This window comes from Scyliorhinus torazame, chromosome 5 (assembly GCF_047496885.1).
Source record: "Scyliorhinus torazame isolate Kashiwa2021f chromosome 5, sScyTor2.1, whole genome shotgun sequence".
NCBI lineage: Eukaryota > Metazoa > Chordata > Chondrichthyes > Carcharhiniformes > Scyliorhinidae > Scyliorhinus > Scyliorhinus torazame.
This window is the reverse complement of record NC_092711.1, coordinates 144,648,088-144,672,510: the sequence shown is the minus strand read 5'-3', so window position 1 is coordinate 144,672,510 and position 24,423 is coordinate 144,648,088. Positions and strand designations below refer to the sequence as shown.

At 45.4% G+C, this 24,423-nt stretch overlaps 1 protein-coding gene across 1 annotated transcript in view; it reads left to right on the top strand.

The window, feature by feature from the left end:
- The window catches only part of LOC140419996 (uncharacterized), an 86,657-nt gene extending 64,984 nt beyond the window's left edge, over nucleotides 1-21,673 (top strand). Inside the window, exons 3-4 of the mRNA XM_072504032.1 lie at nucleotides 5,841-5,870; nucleotides 20,058-21,673. Of these exons, the coding sequence (XP_072360133.1) occupies nucleotides 5,841-5,870; nucleotides 20,058-20,610 (583 nt within the window). The 3' untranslated portion in view covers nucleotides 20,611-21,673. The remainder of the gene's footprint in view (nucleotides 1-5,840; nucleotides 5,871-20,057) is intronic.
- Nucleotides 21,674-24,423: the final 2,750 nt, after the last annotated feature.

Below are 24,423 nucleotides of genomic sequence, written 5' to 3'. Positions count from 1 at the left end.
AAATGTTCTGACTGTGAGAAGAGCTATAAAACTACATCTGATCTGCTGAAACACCAACACACTCACACTGGTGAGAGGCCGTTCATCTGCTCTGTGTGGGGGAAGAGATTCACTTGGTCATCCCACATGCTGAGACACCAGAGGCTTCACGAGTGACTGCAGAGGTTGGATTCTGCTGTTATTGCTGCTGTTAATCACATCCAGGACTGAACCATGTTCATTCTGACAGCTGGAGTTTGTTTCTGCTGATAATAATCCCTGTAACCAGTTGGAGTTTAATATTTTGATATTTGTCAAATAAATTAATGTTTCAGACACACACTTTGTTGTGTCCTTAATTTCTCCAGGATAAGAGGCAACTAATTTGTGTCCTGTCACAGACTGCTCCATTTTTTGGACTTTTCTCCTTTCCAACTCTATATTACTTCAATTCTCATACCTTATTACTTCCTTGGGTTTAAGGGTGAGGCCCACACAGACACAAAATACTGTGTTTTCTGTATTGGACAATTACATTAAAATCTGGAACACATGTAGATAGGGATTGGTGTCTCCATATCATGTGTATAAAGTATTGATGTTCTCTAGTTAAGCTCTTCCCCACATTCTCTCCATATCCTCTCTCACAAAACCTTCCATTATTTTAAAGATTTCTATTAGGTTATCCCCACCGCCTTCATTTCTAAGGAGAGAGGAGGCCCAGCCTGTCAATCCTTTCCTGATATTTTATATGTACCTACACATTTCTGGTTTCACCATTATAAATCTTCTTTGCACCCTCTTCAGTGCCTCGGTATCATTTTATAATATGGTGACCAGAACAGCATGCAGTGATCGGTGAGATACTTGATCCAAGAGTCACAGGTAACCCAAAAAATGGGACGAAGCTAATATGCGATTTTACGCTAGTTTATTAAGAAACAACAGTTTATAAATGATGCATAATGGACACACAAAACATCATACAGCCTGAGAATGATTTCCCAGTCCCAGAGGACAGACGGATGATGCAGAATGAGTACTGGTCTCCATTACTAGTGGCTGCAGTCTCCTCTGGATGGTTCACTGCTGTGAGCCAGTGTGGGTGTTGGGTGAAGCCAGTATGGATCTTTTTAGAAATCTCTTCCTGTTTTAACCTTTCCACAGACAAATGGTTTGCGGATGGATCCTGAGATCCAATTATATCAGGGTTAGAAATGTCAATTTAAGAGCCTGTGTTAGAGACCAGTCCTGGGCAGAAAGAACAGGTCTGTCCTGTGTTTGTCACCCAGCAAGCTGCTGTGGAAGATTTCTTCACAGGCGAGAAAGGAAGTGAGCTATTCCTATAATATTCAATAAATGCCTTCATATTTTATCATTCATTTCTTACAAATCTTCCCGTCTTGAGAAGTGAATATCCTTATTGACTTCTCTCAACTGATTTCTGATCAACCCACCTATTTCTACACTACAAGCTTATTTTCATAATTTCTTGATTACGTCGATAACACATTTCGATAACATACTAAAACTGCTAAAGTTATCAGAATCAGCAACACAAATGCTTGAGCTGCCGCCAAGAATAAAAGTAAAAACCTTTCCAATAAAATGTGATAACTGTTCACTTAGATTCATCTTTCCCAGCTGCAGCGCATCTCACACCATTCCAAATTATTGGCATGTTGAAAATACATCAGCTTCAAACAGAAGTTCATGCACGGACTTTAAAGATTCTCCAGCTCTCTGTTCACCTACCTCCACCTTGTGGATATTTTCTAAATCCAGATTCTAGGTCCCTCTTCACTTTAATTTCACTCCCTCTGACAGATATAAGTGTGTATAATTATATTCTGATTGTTTTAAAGTCAGTTTTCCAGTGGAATATGTGTCAATATCATAATGATTTAAAATGTTGTCTCATTCTACTGACCACATTAATCAATCAATGTTGTTCTGTTATCGAATAGCTGAGTATGTCTGGGACCCGTTGTTCAGTGCAGCTTCCAGCTTCACCATGCATTTCCACATCAGCACACCCACACTGGTATCCCAGTATCAGGCTCGATGTGCCATACACGTCACTCTTGGACTTTCAGGTGATCTTACCAAAACATCTGGCGCGTGGGCCGGGCGGTGGAGGGGGGCCGGGGGGGGGGGGGGGGGGGGGGGGGGATCTCTGTCGGAGGATCTGTACTTCTCTCTCCCTGCATGGCTCCAATGCCTCAGTCAATGGCCAATCAATTCAGTTTATCTTTTAAAGTTCAGAGGCAGGGACACATTTATCTCCAAGAGAAAGTTATCAATTTATTTGTCTGATCTACACTGATTTTCACTAGAATGTACATCGATATAACATTGATCTGTTCTATTGAGCTCTCCCCGGGGTGATTTATTCCAATTTCCATTGGGTAATGTGATTTTCTCGATCTTATTCTGAGTGGGCCATCCTATTAATTATTATCAGTCTCATTCAGGAGTCCTGGAGAAACTTTACTGTCCAATAGTATTGCATTCACACAATATTGTCTTTGTATATCAGAGACACAAATATTTGAAATCAGTTTGGAGATAACTCCCATATCTCCTGTTCTCAAACACCCTGTTTTGAAAGATAAGAAATGGGATAAAGCCAAATCTTTAAAAGGCAAATTATCACCGTGCTGTCAGTGGAAAGGGTTAACTTCTCGGTTTGTTTGCAAACATTCCCAACTCTGCCCAATTGTGCTGACTTTAGGTGACTTTCCTTTTCAGATCAAAGATGAACCAAACACCATTTGAAACTTTGTTTTCCAATTCTTTTGGGAAGGGGGTTTCAGCTTTGCCCAATTGTAACTTTTTTCCCCCATTCTCCTTGAGGCAACTTTCCAAATCACAGGAATAAACCTGAAGAAAAATAAAGCAAGAACATTAGCTTTCACAGGTAAGCTTCAACCTTCTTAAAGAGGGTGGAGCCTCCCACAGTTTGTGAGTTCTGAAACATTACTTCAAGATCCAAGGACTAAGCATACAAATTGGCCAGGAGAAACAACAAACCTGAGGATTGGGAGCAGGTTAGAATTCAGCAAAGGAGGACCAAGAGATTGATTAAGAAAGGGGAAATAGCGTACGAGGGAAGCTTGCGTGGAACATAAAAAACTGTCTGCAAAAGTTTCTATCGATACATGAAGAGAAAGAGATTGGTGAAGACAAATGGCTGAGCAACTCAATACATACTTTGGTTCAGTTTTCTCAAAGGACGACACAAATGACATACCAGAAATGTTGGGGAATGCAGGGTTCAGAGAGGGGAGGAACTGAAGGAAATCAGAGTAGAGAAATGGTGTTGGGGAAATTGATGAGATTGAAGGTTGTTAAATCTCCGGGGCCTGATAATCTACATACCAAACTACTTAAGGAAGTGACTCAAGGAATAGTGGATGTATTGGTGGTCATCTTCCAAGATTGTATAGACTCTGGAACAGTTCCTACAGATCAGAGGGAGGCTAATGTAATGTCACTATTTAAAAAGGGAGGTAGAAAGAAAATGCAATTATAGATTAATCAACGTGATTACGGCAGTGGGGAAAATTCTAAAGTCCATAATCAAAGATTTTATAGTGGAGTACTTAGAAAACAGTGGCAGAATTGGTCAGAGTCAACATGGATTTATGAAAGAACAAAGAGAAGGACAGCACAGGAACAGGCCCTTCGGCCCTCCAAGCCTGCGTCGACCATGCTGCTCGACTAAACTAAAATCTTCTACACTTCCAGGGTCCGTATCCCTCTATTCCCATCCTATCCATGTATTTGTCAAGATGCCCCTCAAACGTCACTATCGTCCCTGCTTCCATCACCTCCTCCGGTAGCGAGTTCCAGGCACCCACTACTCTCTATGTAAAAAGCTTGCCTCGTACATCTCCTCTAAACCTTGCCCCTCGCGCCTTAAACCTATGCCCCCTAGTAATTGACCCCTTTTCCCCCAGGGAAAAGCCTCTGACTATCCACCCCTTCATTCTGACCATCCACTCTCTATGCCCCTCATAATTTTGAAGATCTCTATCAGGTTGCCCCTCAACCTCGGTCATTCCAATGAGAACAAACCAAGTTTATTCAACCTCTCCTCATAGCTTATGCCCTCCATACCAGGCAACATCCTGGTAAATCCCGTCTGCACCCTCTCTAAAGCCTCCACATCCTTCTGGTAGTGTCGCGACCAGAATTGAACACTATACTCCAAGTGTGGCCTAACTAAGGTTCTATACAGCTGCAACATGACTTGCCAATTTTTACACTCAATGCCCCGGCCAATGAAGGCAAGCATGCCATCTGCCTTCTTGACTAGCTTCTCCACCTGTGTTGCCCCTTGCAGTGACCTGTGGACCTGTACACCTAGATCTTGCTGGCTGTCAATACTCTTGAGGGTTCTACCATTCACTGTATATTCCCCACCTGTATTAGACCTTCCAAAATGCATTACCTCACATTTGTCCGGATTAAACGCTATCTGCCATCTCTCCGCCCAAGTCTCCAAACGATCTAAATCCTGCTGTATCCTCTGACAACCCTCATCGCTATCCGCAATTCCACCAACCTTTGTGTCGTCCGCAAACTTACTAATCAGACCAGTTACATTTTCCTCCAAATCATTTATATAGACTACAAACAGCAAAGGTCCCAGCACTGGTCCCTGCAGAACACCACGAGTCCACAGCCCTCCAATCAGAAAGGTACCCTTCCATTGCTACTCTCTGCCTTCTATGACCTAGCCAGTTCCGTATCCATCTTGCCAGCTCACCCGATCCCGTGTGACTTCATATTTTGTACCAGTCTACCATGAGGGACCTTGTCAAAGGCCTTACTGAAGTCCATATAGACAACATCCACTGCCCTACCGGCATCAACCATCTTTGTGACCTCGAAAAACTCTATCAAGTTAGTGAGACACGACCTCCCCTTCACAAAATCGTGCTGCCTCTCGCTAATATGTCCACTTGCTTCCAAATGGGAGTAGATCCTGCCTCGAAGAATTCTCTCCAGTAATTTCCCTATCACTGACGTAAGGCCCACCGGCCTGTAGTCTCCTGGATTATCCTTGCTACCCTTCTTAAACAAAGGAACAACATTGGCTATTCTCCAGTCCTCCGGGACATCACCTGAAGACAGTGAGGATCCAAAGATTTCTGTTAAGGCCTCAACAATTTCCTCCCTTGCCTCCTTCAGTATTCTGGGATAGATCCCATCAGGTCCTGGGGACTTATCCAGCTTAATATTTTTCAAGACGCCCAACAACTCGTCTTTTTGGATCTCAATGTGACCCAGGTTATATATACACCCTTCTTCAGACTCAACATCCACCAATTCCTTCTCTTTGGTGAATACTGATGCAAAGTATTCATTTAGTACCTTGCCCATTTCCTCTGGCTCCACGCATAGATTCCCTTGCCTGTCTTTCAGTGGGCCAACCCTTTCCCTGGCTACCCTCTTGCTTTTTATGTACGTGTAAAAAGCCTTGGGATTTTCCTTAACCCTATTTGCCAATGACTTTTCGTGACCCCTTTTAGCCCTCCTGACTCCTTGCTTAAGTACCTTCGTACTTTCCTGATATTCTACACAGGCTTCATCTGTTCCCAGCCTTCTAGTCCTGACAAATGCCTCCTTTTTCTTTTGGACGGGACCTACGATATCTTTCGTTATCCAAGGTTCCCAAACTTTTCCATATTTATCCTTCTTCCGCACAGGATCATGCCGGTCCTGAATTCTTTTCAACTGACATTTGAAAGCCTCCCACATGTCAGATGTTGATTTACCCTCAACATCCGCCCCCAATCTAAGTTCTTCAGTTCCCGCCTAATATTGTTAGAATTAGCCTTCCCCCAATTTAGCACATTCAACCGAGGTCCGCTCTTATCCTTGTCCACCAGCACTTTGTATATTTAGATCCCACCCTGATCCCCTTGCAGCCACGTCTCTGTGATGCCCACAACATCGTACCAGCCAATTTCAATGTGCGCAACAAGCTCATTGATCTTATTCCGTATCTTGCGATCATTAAGGTACAATACCCTCAGTCCTGCATTGACCACCTCCCTTCTCACACTTGTCACCTTTTTTGTTCTGCCTGAGGGTGATGTTCTATTATTTTTGTTCTCTATTTCCTCTTCAGTTATGACAGCTTCTAAACTAACTTTCTGGTCCCCACCCCCTGCCATATTAGTTTAAATCCTCCCGAGTGACACAACAATACCTCCCAGCCAGGATATTGGTGCCCCTCGAGTTTAGATGCAACCCGTCCTTCTTGTACAGGTCGTACCTGCCTCCGAAGAGATCCCTCTGGCCCAGAAATCGGAAACCCTCCCTCCTACACCACTGGTTTAGCCACGTGTTTAGCTGCACTATCCTCCTATTTCTAGCCTCACTGGCACATGGCACAGGGAGTAATCCCGAGATTACAACCCTAGAGGTCCTGCTTCTTAGCTTACTGCCTAACTCCCTGAACTCCTTCTGAAGGACCTCATCCCTTTTCCTGCCTATGTCATTCGTACCTATGTATTCTACGACCTCTGGCTGTTCACCCTCCCCCTTCAGGATGTCCTGTGTTCGTTCAGAGACATCTTTGACCCTGGCACCAGGGAGGCAATACACCATCCTGGGAAAGGGAAATCATGCTTGACAAATCTATTACAATTCTTCAAGGATGTAACTGATGAGTAGTTGATGAGGGGAAGCTAGTGGATGTGGTTTATTTGGACTTTCAGAAGGCTTTCAACAAAGTTCCACATCAGAAAGTTAAACTGCATGGGTTTAGGATTGTATATTGAGATGGATAGAAAACTGGTTGGCAGGCAGGAAATAAAGAGTAGGAATAAACAAGTATTTTTCCGAATAGCAGTGACCAGTGGGGTACCGCTAGGATCGGTACCAGCACCTCAGCTATTCACTATATCCATGATTTAGATGAGGGAATAAATGTAATATCCCAAAATTTGCAGATGGCACAAAACTATGTGGTAGGATGAGCTGTGGAGAGGATGCAGAGATGCTTCAGTGCTATTTGGACAAGCTGAGTGGAAAAATGCATGGCAGATGTAGTACAATGTGGATAAATATGAGGTTATCCAGTTTGGTAGCAAAAACAGGACGGCAGATTATTATCTGAATAACTATAAATTAAGAGAGGGGAATGTGCAATGAGACCTGGGTGTCTTCGCACACCAGTCACTGAAGGTAAGCATGCAGGTACAACAGGTGCTGAAGAAGAAAAATGGTATGCTGGCCTTATTAACAGGAGGATTTGAGTACAGGAGCAGGGATATCTTGTTGCAATTATACAGGGCCTTGGTGAGGCCACACCTGGGATATTGTCTGCAGCTTTGGTCTCCTTATCTGAGGAAGGATGTTCTTGCTATAGAGGGAGTGCAGCGAAGGTTTACCAGACTGATTCCTCGGATGGTGGGACTGACATATGAGGAGAGATTCAGCCAGTTAGGATTATGTTCGCTGGAGTTCAGAAGAATGAGAGGGATCTTATGGAAACCTATAAACTTCTAACAGGACTAGACAGGGCAAATGCGGGAAGGATATTCCCGATGGTGAGGGAGTCCAGCACCATGCGTCATAGTCGAAGGATATGGGGTAGACCACTTAGGACAGAAATTAGGAGAAATTTCTTCACCCAGAGAGTGGTCAGCCTGGGGAATTCACTACTACAGAAAGAGTTGAGGACCAAACATTGTCTGCTTTCAAGAAGCAGTTAGATACAGCTCTTCGGGCAAAAGGGATCAAAGGATGTGGAGGGAAAGCGGGGAACAGGATACTGAGTTGGATGATCAACCATGATCATAATGAATGATGGAGCAAGCTCGAAGGGCCGAATGGCCTCCTCCTGCTTCTATTTTCTATGTTTCTATGTGAGGCTGAAGTTTGTCTTGAGGGAATCAAACATTTTGGCGCCGTTTCCAATTGTACAATTAAATTGTGATTCACACTGAAAGGTTCACTTTCACTCAGTAATGATAATGTTTCACTTTTCTCAGCATAGACATTTTAGATTAAATACCAATTGTTCACTTCTCTTGTAGCTGGTGTGTGGAGATCATGTTCACTGCAGACCTGTCAGCAGAGAAACCGCACTGTGCTTCTGGATACATTCAATCTGCAAGTAGATGGATCGTTTAGACATGACCCTAGCGAAGGTCCTCCCAGTGATGTTAAGGAGTGTGTTGTCCCTGTAGTTGTTGGAATCTCCTCTGTCACTGCTGATTTTATATATTGTGATGGTTTTGCATCACACGTATGGAATGGTTCCTGTCACTCATCAGAGACGTAGGAGGTTATGAAGGTGTGACAGCCGATGGGACTTTCCGTGTGTAAGCAGATCAGCTGGAATCCCATCCCAAGCCTTTCTGCTTGCTCAGCAATCAATGGCCTTTTCCAGCTCAACTGGTGAGAGTTCCTTGTCCAACTCAACCATGGAAGCTGCAATAGAGACAATTAGAGTCTGGGAGATGTCCAGCTCACAGTCGTGATCAACGCAGCAGGACATCTGTTTACTTCTGTTGGTAAGAACTTCAAAAGCTGCCAATTTCAGTCGCACAACTTTAGTGATGGTCGGACAAAGATCCCCCTTCACCCCATCAGTCGTAGATTTCCATTGTCACAGGCAGCTTGGCATTATTGACAGAGGCTGGTCCAATGTTTATTAGCACAGGATCTCCCTGATATTTACACAACTGTCTTGGCTACCTTCAAGTAATGCAGTGTTCTAGCTGTTGGGTTTATGTTGCACATCAGGTCGACTTTGCTTTTTGTTTCAATGACAGATGTCATCTCGGCTCAGTGAGTCTGAACCAGATTTCCACCTTTACCAAATGTTGCTGCTGCTGTGTCAGAAATGATTCAACTCAGCGACTTCCAAACTTCATCAGTATCAATGTTGATGTTATGGTTTTTATGTACGTTTTTACAGTACCTGTACAATATTTCACTGTTTGTTTTGCTTCCTTCACAATTTAATATCATAATTGACATAACACTGAAGGAGTCAGTAAGAATTGTCAGCAAGGATTAATCTGCACTTTCCAATTGGAGATGTCAATCAGTGGAACCTTTTAGACACTGATTTGCATCAAAGATCACGATTGAAGTACAAGTTCATAATTTTACTGTAAATGTGTTCCTGTTGAGAGTTCTTGAATTGAGGAGAAAGGGGGGATTTTAAAAAGGGACATTGCAGCCCCAAAAATCAGTGACATTTTCAGAATATTAAACTGCAGCCAGTTATAGGGATTGTTAACATCAGCAGAATCAAACCAGATATTGTCAGACTATCAATCCTGGATGTGATTAGCAGCAGCAAAACAGCAGATTCCAATCCCTGCAGTCATTTGTGAACTCGCTGGTGTCTCAGCAGGTGTTGTGACTGAGTGAATCCCGCTCCACACAAGGAGCAGGAGAACCGTCTCCCTCCGGTGTGATCCCACTGATGTGTCAGCAGTTGGGATGCCCAAGGAAATCCCATCCCACACACGGAGCAGGTGAACGGCTTCTCCCCAGTGTGAGTGTGTTGGTGCTCACTGAGGTCAGTTGACTGGCTGAAACTCTCTCCACAGGTGATGCACCTGAATGGTTCCTCGTTTGTGTGCATTTGGTGGTGTGTCTGGAGGGTGAATACCTGAGTGAATCCCTTCCCACACACAAAGCAAATGAATGGTTTCTGACCCGTGTGAATTCGCTGGTGTTCAGTGAGGATGGATAAAGACTTGAATTTCTCTTCACATGTTGTGCAGCTGAATGGTTTCTTCTCAGCGTGAGCTCGCTGGTGTAAGCGAAGGGCAGATGACTGAGTGAATCTCCTCTCACACACAGAACAGCTGAACGGCCTTTCCCCAGTGTGAACGCGTCGATGGATTTCCAGCCGGGGTGAAGAATTGAATCCTTCACCACAGTCCTCACATTTCCACGGTTTCTCCATGGTGCCAGTTTCCTCATATCTCTCCAGTTTGGACAGTCAGTTGAAGCTTTGTCCACACACACAGAACACCTGTATGGTTTCTCCCTGCTGCGAATCGTGTGATTTTTTTACAGGCTGTTTCACTGGTTGAAGCTCTTTGTACAGTCAATGTACTGGAACACTCTCATTCCAGTGTGTGTCCTGATGCTTTTCCAGTCACAATGATGTTTGAAATGGTGTCACACAGGCAGAACACACAAACATTGCTCCTTCCAAATTCAATGACTAATGATATTCTGGCCGTGGCGACTCGGTCACTCTGTCAGATGATGCTGTGATATTCAGTTTGAGCTTCCTGTCTGTAAATCCACCCATTCTAGTGCCCTGGAAAAGAAGTTTACAAAACGTTATACAGAGAGAAATCCTGAACATACAATTCTATTTTCTATGCAACATATTTTCCTCATTTGTACCTGCAAAACAGTAAATCCTACTCCCATACACTCTCTTGCTCACTGTGCTGAATGCAAATCCCAGGGTGTTTAATAGTCCCATATGTTACAGAAATGTATCTGAGTCCACTGTCCCAGTCTGCATGCTGCCTGGATGCTGGCTGTACTATAAATTGGATCTTTATCAATGCACAAAACCATGTTCCTTACCGCTTCTATGTTCCAACAGCTCTGGCAAACACCACCCTTAATTTTCACCATGAGAGTTGGTCAGCCCGTCAAACCCAGCACAGCACCTTCACAATTATTTTCCTTACAGTTTACCTCCTGCCTCCACTCTGGCTGGGTTCAGTTCTCAAGCCTCTTTGCAAAGTGAGAATAAAATCAATTAATCACTCATTTTCTGTCCTGGTCACTGGGACCCTGATGCCCCGTCCACTTGGGCACACAAGAAGTAAACAAGCCCCGGGAGCTGCAAACTCGGGACCTGCAGGTTCCTATTGGGGGTTTGGGGCCTCCAGCGGGTGTTTGTGAATCCTCCCCGCCCACCTCCCAGCGTTTCCTTCCTTCCCAGAGATCAGAATCCTCATTGATTTGAGTCCAAAGTGTCAGCTCTTATTTACTGTCCCCCTCCTCTGGTGTGAACCATCCTCCAGTCGCTGAAGTAGGAGGGTTAACCTGGGCCTGTTCCCGGCAGCTGCAAACCAGGGAGCTGACAATGATTCTGAAGGGTTTGCGGATCCTCCCACCCACCGCCTGACGCTGACTCCGCTTCTCCGGGACAAAGGAGTCCCTTCCCGAGGCCTACACTGGAATTGCGCATGCTCCAAACTCCGTTCCCGCGCCTGCGCACTGATGTCGAACTATAGCAGCCACATTGCGCATGCACTGCATCACAATGCCAGGTTGACTGACGGCAGCCCCCGACCAATAGAAAGAGGGGACGGACCTGGATGACTGAACGGGAGCAGCTGGTCCTCCAACCAGTCGGAGTGCGTGAGGGGCGGGGATCAGCTGGAATCTCCCACATTGGCTGAAACTCTGTGTCATTTTAAGCTGATTTGTCTGAAACTTCAGGAGAAAACTGGACCTTCCTGTTTGTGGCTTTAAACAGATGAAACCCTGTGGATCTGGAGCAAATATTTCAATGTTTGTTCCTCAAATGTGGAAATCTGAAACTGTCCACACAATTCAGGGGCTGACTTCAAAATAAAGCTGGGTAGACAGGGAATGTCTACAGTACCATAATGTACTGGACAATCTCAGCAGGTCTGACAGCATCTGTGGAGAGAAAAGGGAGCAAATATTTTGTCTGGATGACTCTTTGTCAAAGCCATCCAGACTTGGAACATTAGCTCCCTTTCTCTCCACAGATGCTGTCAGACCTGCTGAGATTGTTGAGTTTTTACTGATTTTGTTTCAGATTCCAGCATCTGCAGTAACTTGCTTTTATCTGAATGTTTACAGTATCTTGTTTTTGGGTCAATGTGTATCAGTTTTCCCCCTCTTACCATTACCTGTTTAAATGTGAAGAAGGAGCTTTTAAAGAATGAGAAACAGTAACTGACACCCTATTCAAAATAAAACTAAACTTGCTGTTTGTCTTTACCAAGGAGATAGATGCTACCCAGGCCATGGAGACAGACTAGCAAACTTTGTCCCTAGATGGGTTCAAAATTGATAAGGTGGAAGTATTAAAGTAAGAATATAAATTACAGGGCAGCTGGCAATAATTTCCCAGTCTTTGCTGAAGGTGCCAGAGCACTGGAGAATTACAAATCTTATGCATTTGTTCAAAAAGGATAGCCCCAGCAATTACAGATCAGTTAGTTTAACATCATTGGTGGGCAAGCTTCAAGAATCAATTATTCCAGATTGAATTAAATGCCACATGGAAAATATGGACTGATTTGCAAGAACCAGTATGGAGTTCTAAAGGGGAAATCGTGTTTAACTGACTTGCTGGATTTTTTAAGGAGGTAACAGAAAGGGTTGATGAGGGTAATGCCGTTGATGTAGTGTACATTGACTTTCAGTGAGCATTCAATGCAATGCAACACAACAGATTTGTGGGAAGAATTATAGCTCATGGAATAAAAGAGACAGTGGTACGGTGGACACAAAAAGTGACAGAATAATAGGAAGCAGAGAATAACAGTCAATGGATATTTTTCAGGCTGGAGGGAGGTTTGTAGTGGTGTCCCCCAGGGGTCAGTATTTGGACCCTTGCTTTTCCTGGTGCATATTAATAATCTAGATCGTGGTTGCAGGGGACAATTTCAAAGTTTGCAGATGACACAAAACTTAGAAGCGGATCTGAATCCATGTTCACCCGTTGCTCAGCAGTCAATGGCTTTTCCCAGCTCAAGTGATGAGTGTTCCTTGTCCAACTCAACCATGAGAGGAAGCTGTAGGAGAGTCAGGCAGAGACTGACAGTTCGTCTGTCGGAGCATAGCTGACAGCCATATTAAACCCAGAAGGACATCTGTTTACATCTGTCAGGATGTCACTATCTGCCAATTTGAGGGAAACAAGTTTGGTGATGGTCAGACACAGAGCCCACTTCCTCCCACCACACACAGCACATAGATTTCCTTTATCACAGGCAGTTTAAAATTATTGATGTCGACTGATCCACTGTTTATTTGCACAGTCTCTCTGTCTGGGGGGGTGAGGGGGGGGTGTGGGGGGTGGGTGGGGGGTGGGGGGGGGGTGGGGTGGGGGGATGGGGTGGGGGGGTTGGGGTGGGGGGGTGGGGGTGGGGGGAGCTGGAGAGTGAAGTTGTTTTGGCGATCTATGGTAGGATTATGGCAGAGAACAAGGAGTCCATGAAAAGGATTAAGACCAAGTGGGAGGAAGGGTTTGGGATGGTGTTGGAGGGAGGACTATGGTGTGAGGTGCTGCAGAGGGTTAACGTCTCAACCTCGTGTGCGAGGCTGGGGGTGATTCAATTGAAAGTTGTGCACAGGGTGCACTTAATGAAGGTGAGGATGAGATGGTTGTTCAAGGAGGTGGGAGGATAGCTGTGAGCAGTGTGGGAGGGGTTCAGCCAATCAAGTCCATATGTTCTGGTCCTGCCCAAAGTTGGAGAAATTTTGGGGGTCAGTGTTCAGCACCATGTCTGAGGTTCTGCATGAGCATTTGGAGCCGGGTCCCTTCGTGATCGTATTTGGGGTGTCAGACCTGCCGGAGCTGCAGATGGGTGAGTGGGCAGATGTTTTAGCCTTCGCCTTGTTGATTGCCTGCAGGCAGGATCTGTTGAGGTGGAGACCAACTTGCTCCCCTCCCGCTGCACCGGTGCCTCGACGTGGCTGGAGGATCCAATGGAGTTCTTGTTCTTGTATTTAGAGAAGGTGAAATTTGCTCTGAGAGGGGTAGATGAGGGGTTCCACCAGAGATGGGTTTTATTTGTGTTATATTTTGGGGATCTGGTGGCCTTCAAAGAGTAGGGGGGCAGTTTGTGGTTGGGGAGAGAGGCGTTGAGGTTTGGGTTTGTTTGTTTGTGTGTTGTACAAATGTTAAAATGTTGAAAACTTGAATAAAAATATTTGTTTTAAAAACAAACTTCACTTCAAAATCTGACAACGTTACTCAATTCATTGAATATCAACGGCTTTTAAATCTAGAAGGAGAAATGTTTGATTGTTCCTTGTGCTTCAAAATGTTTTAAACATCAGTGTGACTGGAAAAGCACAGAGACACACACCCGAGTGAGAGTGTTCCAGTTCACTGACTGTGGAAAGAGCCTGAAAAAGCATTGCACCATTCACAGCGGGCAGAGACCGTACACGTATCCTGTGTGAGCCTTCAACTGATTGTCTAACCTGGAGGGACAGCAGGAAACACCCGCACCATGGAGAAACAATGGAAATGCACCAGTGCGTTCACACTGGGGAGAGACCGTTTAGCTGCTCTCACTGCACAAAGAAGTTTAGAAGGTCATCCACACTGCGGAGACACCAGCAAGGTTTAGTTGTCCGTCTACAGTGGAAACTCATTGACACATTCACACTCAGGGTGTGACCATTCTGCTGCTCTGTGTGGGAAAGGTATTCAGTGTTCCATTCAACCTGTGGACATACCAGCAAGTTCATACTGACGAGAGGCCGTTTGCCTGCTCTGACTGTGGGAAGAGATTCAATACTTCATCCCACCTAATAATAAAAATCTTTATTAGTGTCACAAGTAGGCTTACGTTATCAGTGCAATTAAGTTACTGTGAAAATCCCCGAATCGCCACTCTACGGCACCTGTTCGGGTATAGTGAGGGACAATTCAGAATGTCGAATTCACATAACAAGCACGTCTTTCTGCACTTTTGAGAGGAAACTGGAGTGCCTGGAGGAAACCCACGCGGACATGGGGAGAACGTGCAGACTCTGCACAGACAGTGACTCAAGCCGGGAATCAAACCCGGGTCCTTGGCACGAGCCAGCTGACTGGAGAGGACAGGAGCTCCCAGTGTGGTCACTGAATACATTGTGGGAACTGCCCATTTAAAGAGGCTGCCTTGACTCGCTGGTCTGAGAATCCACCCCTTCCCCCTCTGTGTAACGCTGGCTGAGAATAGAGATCGGGGCTGCTCAATGTACTGAAAGCCATTTGCCTCTGTTCTCTGTCTAAAATCAAATTGGAAGGAAAGGGAGACAACTGAAACGGGGAAAGGGGAATTCCAGACATTATTGACATCACTATACATATTGCAGACACACATTTATTCATCTTTGATCACAGAATCTCACCACACAGGTCATTCGGCCCATCGTGCCTGTGCTGGCTCTTTGAAAGAAGTACTCAATTAGTCCCACTATCCTCCCTTTCCCCATGAACCCTGAAAACTAGTCCCTTTCTAATATTTATCCAACTCCTGGTGTTGAATCTGCTTCCACCAGCCTGTCAGATAGTGCATTCCGGATCACAGCACCTCACTGTGTACAGATTCATCGTCCTCATTTCCCCTCTGGCTTTTTTGTGAATAACCTTAAATCTTGTCCTCTGGTTAACAATCCTTTTGTCAGTGGAAACAGTTTCTCTTTATGTACTCTATGCAAACCATTCATGATTTTGTCTGAACTCAGATATTAGAAAGATCCTGAACAGTCCCATTATTCTGCTCCATGGAACAATTTACATCAATGGTTAAATCCAATAAAATTAACCCAGTGACAATCATGACCAATTGTCTGATTACAACAGGTCTTATTCAAGATGAGGTCATGTTAATTCAAGAGGTAAAAGTGGGATTTGTGAGTGATCCGTCCCATTATTCTGCTCCATGGAACAATTTACATCAATGGTTAAATCCAATAAAATTAACCCAGTGACAATCATGACCAATTGTCTGATTACAACAGGTCTTATTCAAGATGAGGTCATGTTAATTCAAGAGGTAAAAGTGGGATTTGTGAGTGATCCTGGGTTTTGTAAGTTGGACTCTAGTCGCGGAGACACTGAGTGCTCCTGGGCAGGAATTTAGGAAATCACTGTTGGTTCAGGAACCTGAAGAAGATTCACACTTCTACCAGAACAGGTCACCCAATTTTGGTGGTGAACGTCACTTGTGTACTTCATCAGTATACTGCTTTAAAAAAATAAACATTGACATTTCAGAGTCCTCTCTTGCCTGATTGTTAAGCCTCTTTCGAATTGAAGTATTTTAGAGGGTCAGTTTGGAACTGAGTAAATAAGGCACCTTCAACCAAATTAAACCAAATCTAAATATTAATTATATACCCTTTAAAACAGAGATAGGGTCTCCAGGATGTGCAAGAAAGATTAACAAGGATGATATCAGAACTGAGAATGTTTAAGTTTCAGGAGATATTGAACAGGTTGGGGATATTTCCCCTGGGGAAGAGAAGGTTGAAGACTGACCTGATAGAGACTTTAATGGGTGTGATAGGATTGACATCATCAGGGTGGCATAGTGGTCAGCACTGCTGCCACACGGTGCTGAGGACCCGGGTTCACTCCCGGCCCTGGGTCACTGTCCATGTGGAGTTTGCACATACTCGCCGTGTCTGCGTGGGTCTCACCCCCACAACCCAAAAAGATGTGTAGGTTAGGTGGATTGGCCATGCTAAATTGCCCCTTAATTGGAAAAAAATAATTAGGTACTCTAAATCTATATTAAAAAATGTTTTTTTTAAAGTCATCGCTGTGATTACAGAATAGAAATTCACAACTGACAATTCTAGTTGTTACGGAAAATCCTTCTTCCTCTCAAACTATAAATATTTGACCCCCACCCATGCTCTCCTCATTATTGATTTTAACACTAATGTATCCTTCTGTCCTCCTGCTTTCCCCCAAGTCTCCTCCCGTGAAGATGCTGACTCTCGGATTCAGTTTCACACTCACCTATTGCCCTCCCCAGGTGCTAAGGGCGAACGTCACAATCAATCCCCGTGACTACTAACATGTACTTTGTGTCAGGGTGAGGTCACTGCCCCTCCTCCACTTTTCATCCCAGTCCCAGTAGTTTGGACAGTGTCGGCCGCAGCTCCCACAATCCCCCGCGCTAGGGAAACCGCTCTATTCACCGCACGGGCGGGTGATCAGGTACTGCGCATGTCCAAGGCTGAGGGGAAGCTGCGCATGTGTGGAGGAAAGCCCGCCCCTGGCCTTCCTGCTGAGGTATTAATCAATGGGAAACTGGGAGGACCGGAAGGACTCTGGTCCTCCAGCCAATCAGAAGGCAGACGTTGTGTTAATGAAGATTGACCATGACACAGACTGAAACCTCTTCCTGTCTCCAACATCTGTGAGTAAAACACTTTCCTTTCTCCCCCTTTCCATTTCTTTTCTCATTCTCACCTTCAATTGGTCACTTGCAGCAACTGAAGGGAAAGGAAGTGAATCCGGGGAGGGTGCAGACTCTGGAAAGCTTGGCCCAGATCTCTCTCTCTCAAAGACATTGACATCCTTTGCTCCCTCAGCTTGACACATCTATTTGTTTGGCTAAAAGGGTGGTTTCTTTCCTAATGTTCACAATTAAAAGGGTTGGTTTCACCAGAGTTCTCCCTGTGTCTATGCGGGTTTCCTGCAAGTGCTCCGGTTTCCTCCCACAAGTCCCGAAAGACGTATGTCTGGTAATTTGGACATTTTGAATTTTCCCTCTGTGTACCGGAACAGCACGGTAGCATAGTGGTTGGCACAATTGCTTCACAGCTCCAGGGTCCCAGGTTCGATTCCCGGCTTGGGTCACTGTCTGTGCGGAGTCTGCACGTTCTCCCCATGTATGCATGGGTTTCCCCTGGGTGCTCCGGTTTCCTCCCACAATCCAAAGATGTGCAAGTTAGGTGGATTGGTAATGCTAAATTGTCCTTAGTGTCCAAAATTTCCCTTAGTGATGGGTGGGGTCACTGGGTTATGGGAATAGGGTGGAGGTATAGCCTTGGGTAGGGTGCTCTTTCCAAGAGCCGGTGCAGACGCGATGGGCCGAATGGCCTCCTTCTGCACTGTAAATTCTATAACAGGCGCCGGAATGTGGCGACTCGGGGCTTTTCACAATAATTTCATTGCAGTGTTAATGTAAGCCTACTTGTGACAATAAAAATTATTATTATTATTGGAGATGGCTAAAATTTAAAGGAACAGTAAATACATGTCGGACAGAGATATGTCGAGTGTTTTTACATGGTACAGATTAGATATATTATGAAAATAAATTACTGTGGATGCTGGAATCGTAAACAAAAACAGAAAATACTGGACAATCTCAGAAGGTTTGACAGCATCTGTGGAGAGAAAAGGGAACTAATGTTTCGAGTCTGGATGACTCTTTGTGACAGTTAGAGAGAACTGGAAATGGGGTCAGATTTGTACTGTAGTGGGGGAGGGGTGGAATGGAGCGGTGGGGGTGGAATGGAGCGGTGGGGGTGGAATGGAGCGGTGGGGGTGGAATAGAGCGGTGGGGCTGGATAAGGACCAGCAATAGGTGGAGATATAGACAAAGATGTCGAGAACAGAAGATAAAAGGAATGCAAATGGTGGTAATTAAGGCTAAGAAGGGTGCTGATAGTGGTACATAAAAAGGTTAGAATGTGTGAATGGCAGAATAAAGGTGAGCAGTGTGTAAAGGGCAACTTGAAATAATTCGAATGGGGGGAGGGGAGGAGAATAATGGGAAGGGAAAAAACGATCAATGGAAGAAATTAAAACAAAAATAAATTGATAGATAAAAATGGGGTAAACGTGGTGGAGAGTCTGAGGTTGTTGAACTCAATGTTAAGTCCGGAAGGGTGGAACATGCCTAATCGGAAGATGAGGTGCTGTTCCTCCAGTTTGCGCTGGGCTTCACCTCAACATTGCAGCAGGCCAAGGACGGACATGTGGACTGAGAGCAGGGCGGTGAGTTGAAATGGCAAACGACAGGAAGGTCTGAGAACTGCTTGCGGATGGACCGGAGGTGTTCTGCAAAGTCTGGAAAAATATATTCATTTTGCTTCGGTTTGCACCCCTCTATCACCTCCACATGGTCTATCTCCGACACTTCCCTTTCCTTCCTTGACCTTTCTATTTCAATTTCTGAGATAAGACAGTCCACTAATATCCACCACAAACCTACCGACTCCCACAGCTACGCCGACTACAGCACTTCACATCCCACATCCTGTAAGGACTTCATCCCATTCTCTCAGTCCCTTCACCTCCATCGCATCTGTTCCGATGATGCCACTTTCCAAAACGGTGCTGCTGACATGTCTTCATTCTTCCTTAACCGTGGCTTCCCACCCACTGTGGTCGACGGGGCTCTCAACCGTGTCCGACCCATCTCCCACACCTCTGCCCTCCCCCTCACTCCTCTCTCCCAGAACCAGGGAGTGAAGGTATCGAGAGATATGGGGATAGTTTTGGAAAATGATGCTGAGGTAGATCGGCCAATGCTCTCATTGAATGGTTGAGCAGGTTCAAATGGCCGACTGCAGCTCCGATTTGTTGTGGTCCCTGTGTCCAGGCCAGGAAGCAGTGAGCATGGATCTGTCAATCAGCCTGAATCAGCACCTTCAGGAGAATTGGGAGGGTGAATATTAGGTACAGCAGAGTGAGAATGGATGGAGAATGTGTGGGACGGAGATTTACAGATGTTGCGGAATGCAAGAGAAAAGAAAGTTCCAGAGAAACTAGAATAGTTTGTTCTGAATTTCTATCCTGTACTGACAGTGATATCTTTTGTAAATTGTTCAACAGGTGATTCAAAGAGGCCAAATTACAGACAGAAATCTAATACATGTCGTCTGGATCTGACAGTCCCTCAATTCCTTGGGACCTGAATATCATTGGCCTTCGAATCTAAAGGAGAAATGTTTGCCTCATCTGTCAACTTGAAAAGATTTTAAACACCATTGTGACTGGAAAAGCACAGAGACACACACACCCGAGTGAGAGTGTTCCAGAGCACTGACTGTGGAAAGAGCCTTAACCAGTTACACAGCCTGAAAAAACATTGCACCATTCACAGCGGGGAGAGACCGTACACGTGTTCTGTGTATGGACGAAGCCTCAACTGATTGGCCGAACTGGACAGACATGAGACGACCCAAAACATGGAGAAACCATGGAAATGTGAGGACTGTGGGAAGGGATTCATAGCACCGTCTGTGCTAGAAATTCATCGACGCAGTCACACTGGTGAGAGGCCGTTCACCTGCTCTCAGTGTGGAAAAGGTTTCACTCTATTATCTGACCTGCAGAGACACCAGCGAGTTCACACTGGAGAGAGGCCGTTCACCTGCTCTCAGTGTGGGAAGGGATTCACTCAATTATCTGACCTGCAGAAACATCAGCGAGTTCACACTGGGGAGAGGCCGTTCACCTGCTCTCAGTGCGGGAAGGGATACACTCAGTTATCCCACCTGCGGAGCCACCAGTGGGTTCACACTGGGGAGAGGCCGTTCACCTGCTCTCAGTGTGAGACGGGATTCACTCAATTATCTGACCTGCAGAGACATCAGCGAGTTCACACTGGTGAGAGGCCGTTCACCTGCTCTCAGTGTGGGAAGGGATGCACTCAGTTATCCCACCTGCAGGCACACCAGCGAGTTCACACTGGGGAGAGGCCATTCACCTGCTCTCAGTGTGAGAAGAGATTCTCTCGGTTATTCACCCTGCAGCGCCATCAGCGAGTTCACACTGGGGAGAGGCCATTCATCTGCTCTCATTGTGGGGAGGGATTCACTTGGTTATCCAGCCTGCGGACACACCAGCGAGTTCACACTGGGGAGAGTCCGTTCACCTGCTCTGAGTAGGTGAGATATTCAGTGATCCATCCCAACTATGGAGACACCGCCAAGTTCTCAATGGGGCGAGGCCGTTCTTCTGCTCTCAGTGTGGGAGAGACTTTGTGTTTCATCGCACATGCTCACACACCAAGTTCACAATTGATTACAGGGGTTGGATTCCGCTGGTCTGCTCTCAATCGCATCCAGGACTGCATTTTGTTAATTGTGTCAGTTGATCAATAGGGATGGGCGGAGGGTTTCTTCCTGCTGGACTGGTTTGTCTCACAAAATTGCCTCCAGTCGGCTGATGATCATTGAGCCATGTTGTGAATTCCTGGCTTCAACTTTCACGAGCATCACAGAGCGAAATAGTGTTTGGTGGTGTAGCCATCTGGGATGGCCACTTACAAAGAAACATGGACATTTGCAAAGCCTCAAGGGAAATATGGCCAATGTAAGATTCAGGCAGGCTCAGAGCCTAAATGTATATTTGTAAGCAGAAGCAGACGGGATCGAAACCGCCAGCCGATTTGCATGCTAATGACCCATTTCCCTAAGATAAAGGAACTGGTACTCAGGTATCCAATACAATTCCAGACATTTCGGTGCCACTCCCTTTACTCGGGAAGCATAAACTCAGGACCCGCCCAGCCATCAAAGAACCCGCCCCTTTATTGGCTCAGATCGAAGGCAGTGATCGAGGACTGCCGAATTATTGGGTCCAAACCGGAGGACCGCCCAAAAGAGTGCGAACCCCCCCCCAAGGATAAAGAGAGACACTGCCATGTGTTCGGTCTCTTTTGGACCTGGCGCTCCGGCAATGTCGGACTCCATCTGCAGCACCTCGACCAGAAGCAAGTTCAAGTTCAATGCTCGCTACCATGCGGATGAGCCTAGCTGAACCACAGTTACTTCTCCAGACCCAGCAGATCCAGATTCGAACAAAGACCACTGTCCCTCTGACCTAAGCCGGATGCCTGAAGTTAAGTACAGGTTGTCATAGTGATAGGTGTAATTTAGCTCGTAGTGTTTATGTTGCATGCGTAAGTTAATCTTGTGTGTAAATAAAGTATTATTGATCTTGAACTAACTGACTGGTTGTTTGGGTCTTTGATCGATATCCGATTGAACCTTGTGGCGGTATCATTTGATACCTGGTGACTCTGAAAGCATATCCTATTCATATCTAGATTAAGAAGGGCAACCTTATTAGCTGCCATATTTATAGCAAGTAAATATAGCAACAGTGGTTGGAAGATATTTAGTTCCCATTTCTGTTTGGATCCCCCTAAAGCATGCCACCTTGCCATGGAGATGGGCAATGGAGGGTACATGGATCTTTTGTTTAATTTATCTCGGTGTTTCTCGCAGAAGAAAATTATCAAGCTATGGGGCAGGTTGTCTGACATGGACTGAGAAACAACATTAAATGGTGTGATGGGAGATAGGCAATAACTAATATTACAAGGGATTGGTTAGCTCAGTTGGCTGGATGGCTGGTTTGTGATACTGAGCGACACCAACAGCGTGGGTTCTACTCCGTACCAGCTGAGGTCATCCATGAAGGCCCTGCCTCCTCAACATTGCCCCTCGTCTGAGGTGTGGTGACCCTCAGATTAAATCACCACCAGTCAGCTCTCTCTCTCTTTCTCACAAAGGGGGATGCTCTTACGAAATTCTGACAGTGGTACCAGCCAGTAACAAGGTTAAGATAAGGGAGTTATGTATACTCAAGACCCAAGGACAGTCGATGAGGGGGTCTGGAAGGCATCATGAGTTCATGAGTAACCCCCTAGCTGTCCATGAGCTGATCACTCAGTTCCCTGCTGCCCAGTAACCACTTTCATTGGATCTACCAGTCAATGTGTGCAACCTACAATCATTGTGATTGGATCGTGTCCGGCTGAGTTGGGCTGACTAACTATTTGAAATTGTATAAAAAATGATGATTCCCTTTGTTCAGTGGAGAGGTATCTGCCTTTGCCCAGAGGCTTACTCCCCGCCGGCGTTACAACAATAAACTGTGATGTTTGAAGCAGACCTGAATGTCGAGGGATTCTTTTGGATTCATTCATGCGAACAGAAGCATAACCTACTTTTGTATTCAATTCCCCCACAATAAACAATAACATTCTAATAGCTTTCCTAATTACTTGCTGTACCTGTATACTCGCCTTTTGTGATTCATGCTCTTGGACACCCAGATCCCTCTGAATCTCAGAGCTCTGCAATCTCTCACCATTCAGATAATAAGCTTTTTTATTCTTTCTGCCAACATGGACAATTTCACATTTTCCCACAATGTTCTCCATTTCCCAGATCTTTTCCCACTCACTTTCCATCCTAAGTGGCTTCCCCCTTATTTTGAAATTGTGTCCACTGGTTCCAGACTCCCCAACCAGGGGAATAGAAGTCTATTCCTTTATGGATTTTGTAGGTTTCATTGTGATCACTTCTCATTATTTGACACTAGAGAACACAGGCCAGGTTTCCCCAATCTCTCCTCAAAGGGCAGTCCTGCCATCCCCGGAACAAGTCTGGTGAACCTTTGTTGCCCTTTCCCTCTGGCGACCAGGGCAGTAAAACTGCACACAGTCCTCCAGCTGCGGTCTGACCAAGGTTCCACACAACAGGTACATTCTGGACAGTCTCATGACTTTGCATTTATTTTATCCTGGATAGTATGGGGGAGGCGGTGGCCTAGTGGTATTGCCGCTGGACTAGTAATCCAGAGACCCAGGTATTATTCTGGGGTTCGAATCCCACCAGGACAGATGGTGAGATTTGAATTCAATAAAAATTTGGAATTCAAAGTTTAATGATGACCATGAAACTATTATCAATTGTTGTAAAAACCCATCTGTTTTACTCATGTCCTTTAGTGAAGGAAATCTACCATCCTGACCCGGTCTGGCCCACATGTGACTCCAGAGCCACACAGATGTGGTTGACTTTTAACTGTCCCCCACTGTAATGACCTAGCAAGCCACTCAGTTCAAGGGCAATTATGATTGGGTAACAAATGCTGACCCAGCCAGTGATGCCTACATCCCAAGAATTTTTTAAAATCATACTTCTACAGGTAGATCTAAAATAAATACATTTGTCTCTGTTCCATTGAGTCTACAGCACAGGGCCAGGCCAGTCGGCTCAATTGGTCTCTGTCAGTATTTATGTTCCACATGAGCCTCCACCCAGCCCTCTTCATCTCCCCCCATCAGCATATCCTTCTATTCCTTTCTCCCTTGTCAAGATACAGGAGTATTCATGTTGTTCACCTCAACCACTCGCTGTGGTAGCGAGTTCCACATTCTCACCACTCGCTGGGTAAAGAGGTTTCAGTTGAAATCCCTATTGGATTATTGAACCCCTGAAAATGGATTGAAAATGCACGCCGCATTTGACAGAGTTTGGATGAATTGTCAGCGCAGATGGGGCAGCACGGTGGCGCAGTGGTTAGCAGTGCTGCCTCACGGCGCTGAGGTCCCAGGTTCGATCCTGGCTCTGGGTCACTGACATGTGGAGTTTGCACATTCTCCCCGTGTTTGCATGGGTTTCACCCCCACAATTGAAAGATGTGCAGGCTAGGTGGATTGGCCACGCTAAATTGCTCCTTAATTGGACAAAATGAATTGGGTACTCTAAATTATAAAAAAAGAATTGTCAGCACAGAGAGAGATAAATGTGTGTCCCGATAGACATTACAGAGACTTGTTTGAAAGGTGACCAAGGCTGAATCTAAATGTTGAAGGGTATTTGACATATTGGAATGCATGAAGCTCGGAAAAGATGATGGGATTGCTCCTGTTCATTAAGGATTACATTAGTTCAGTACTGAGA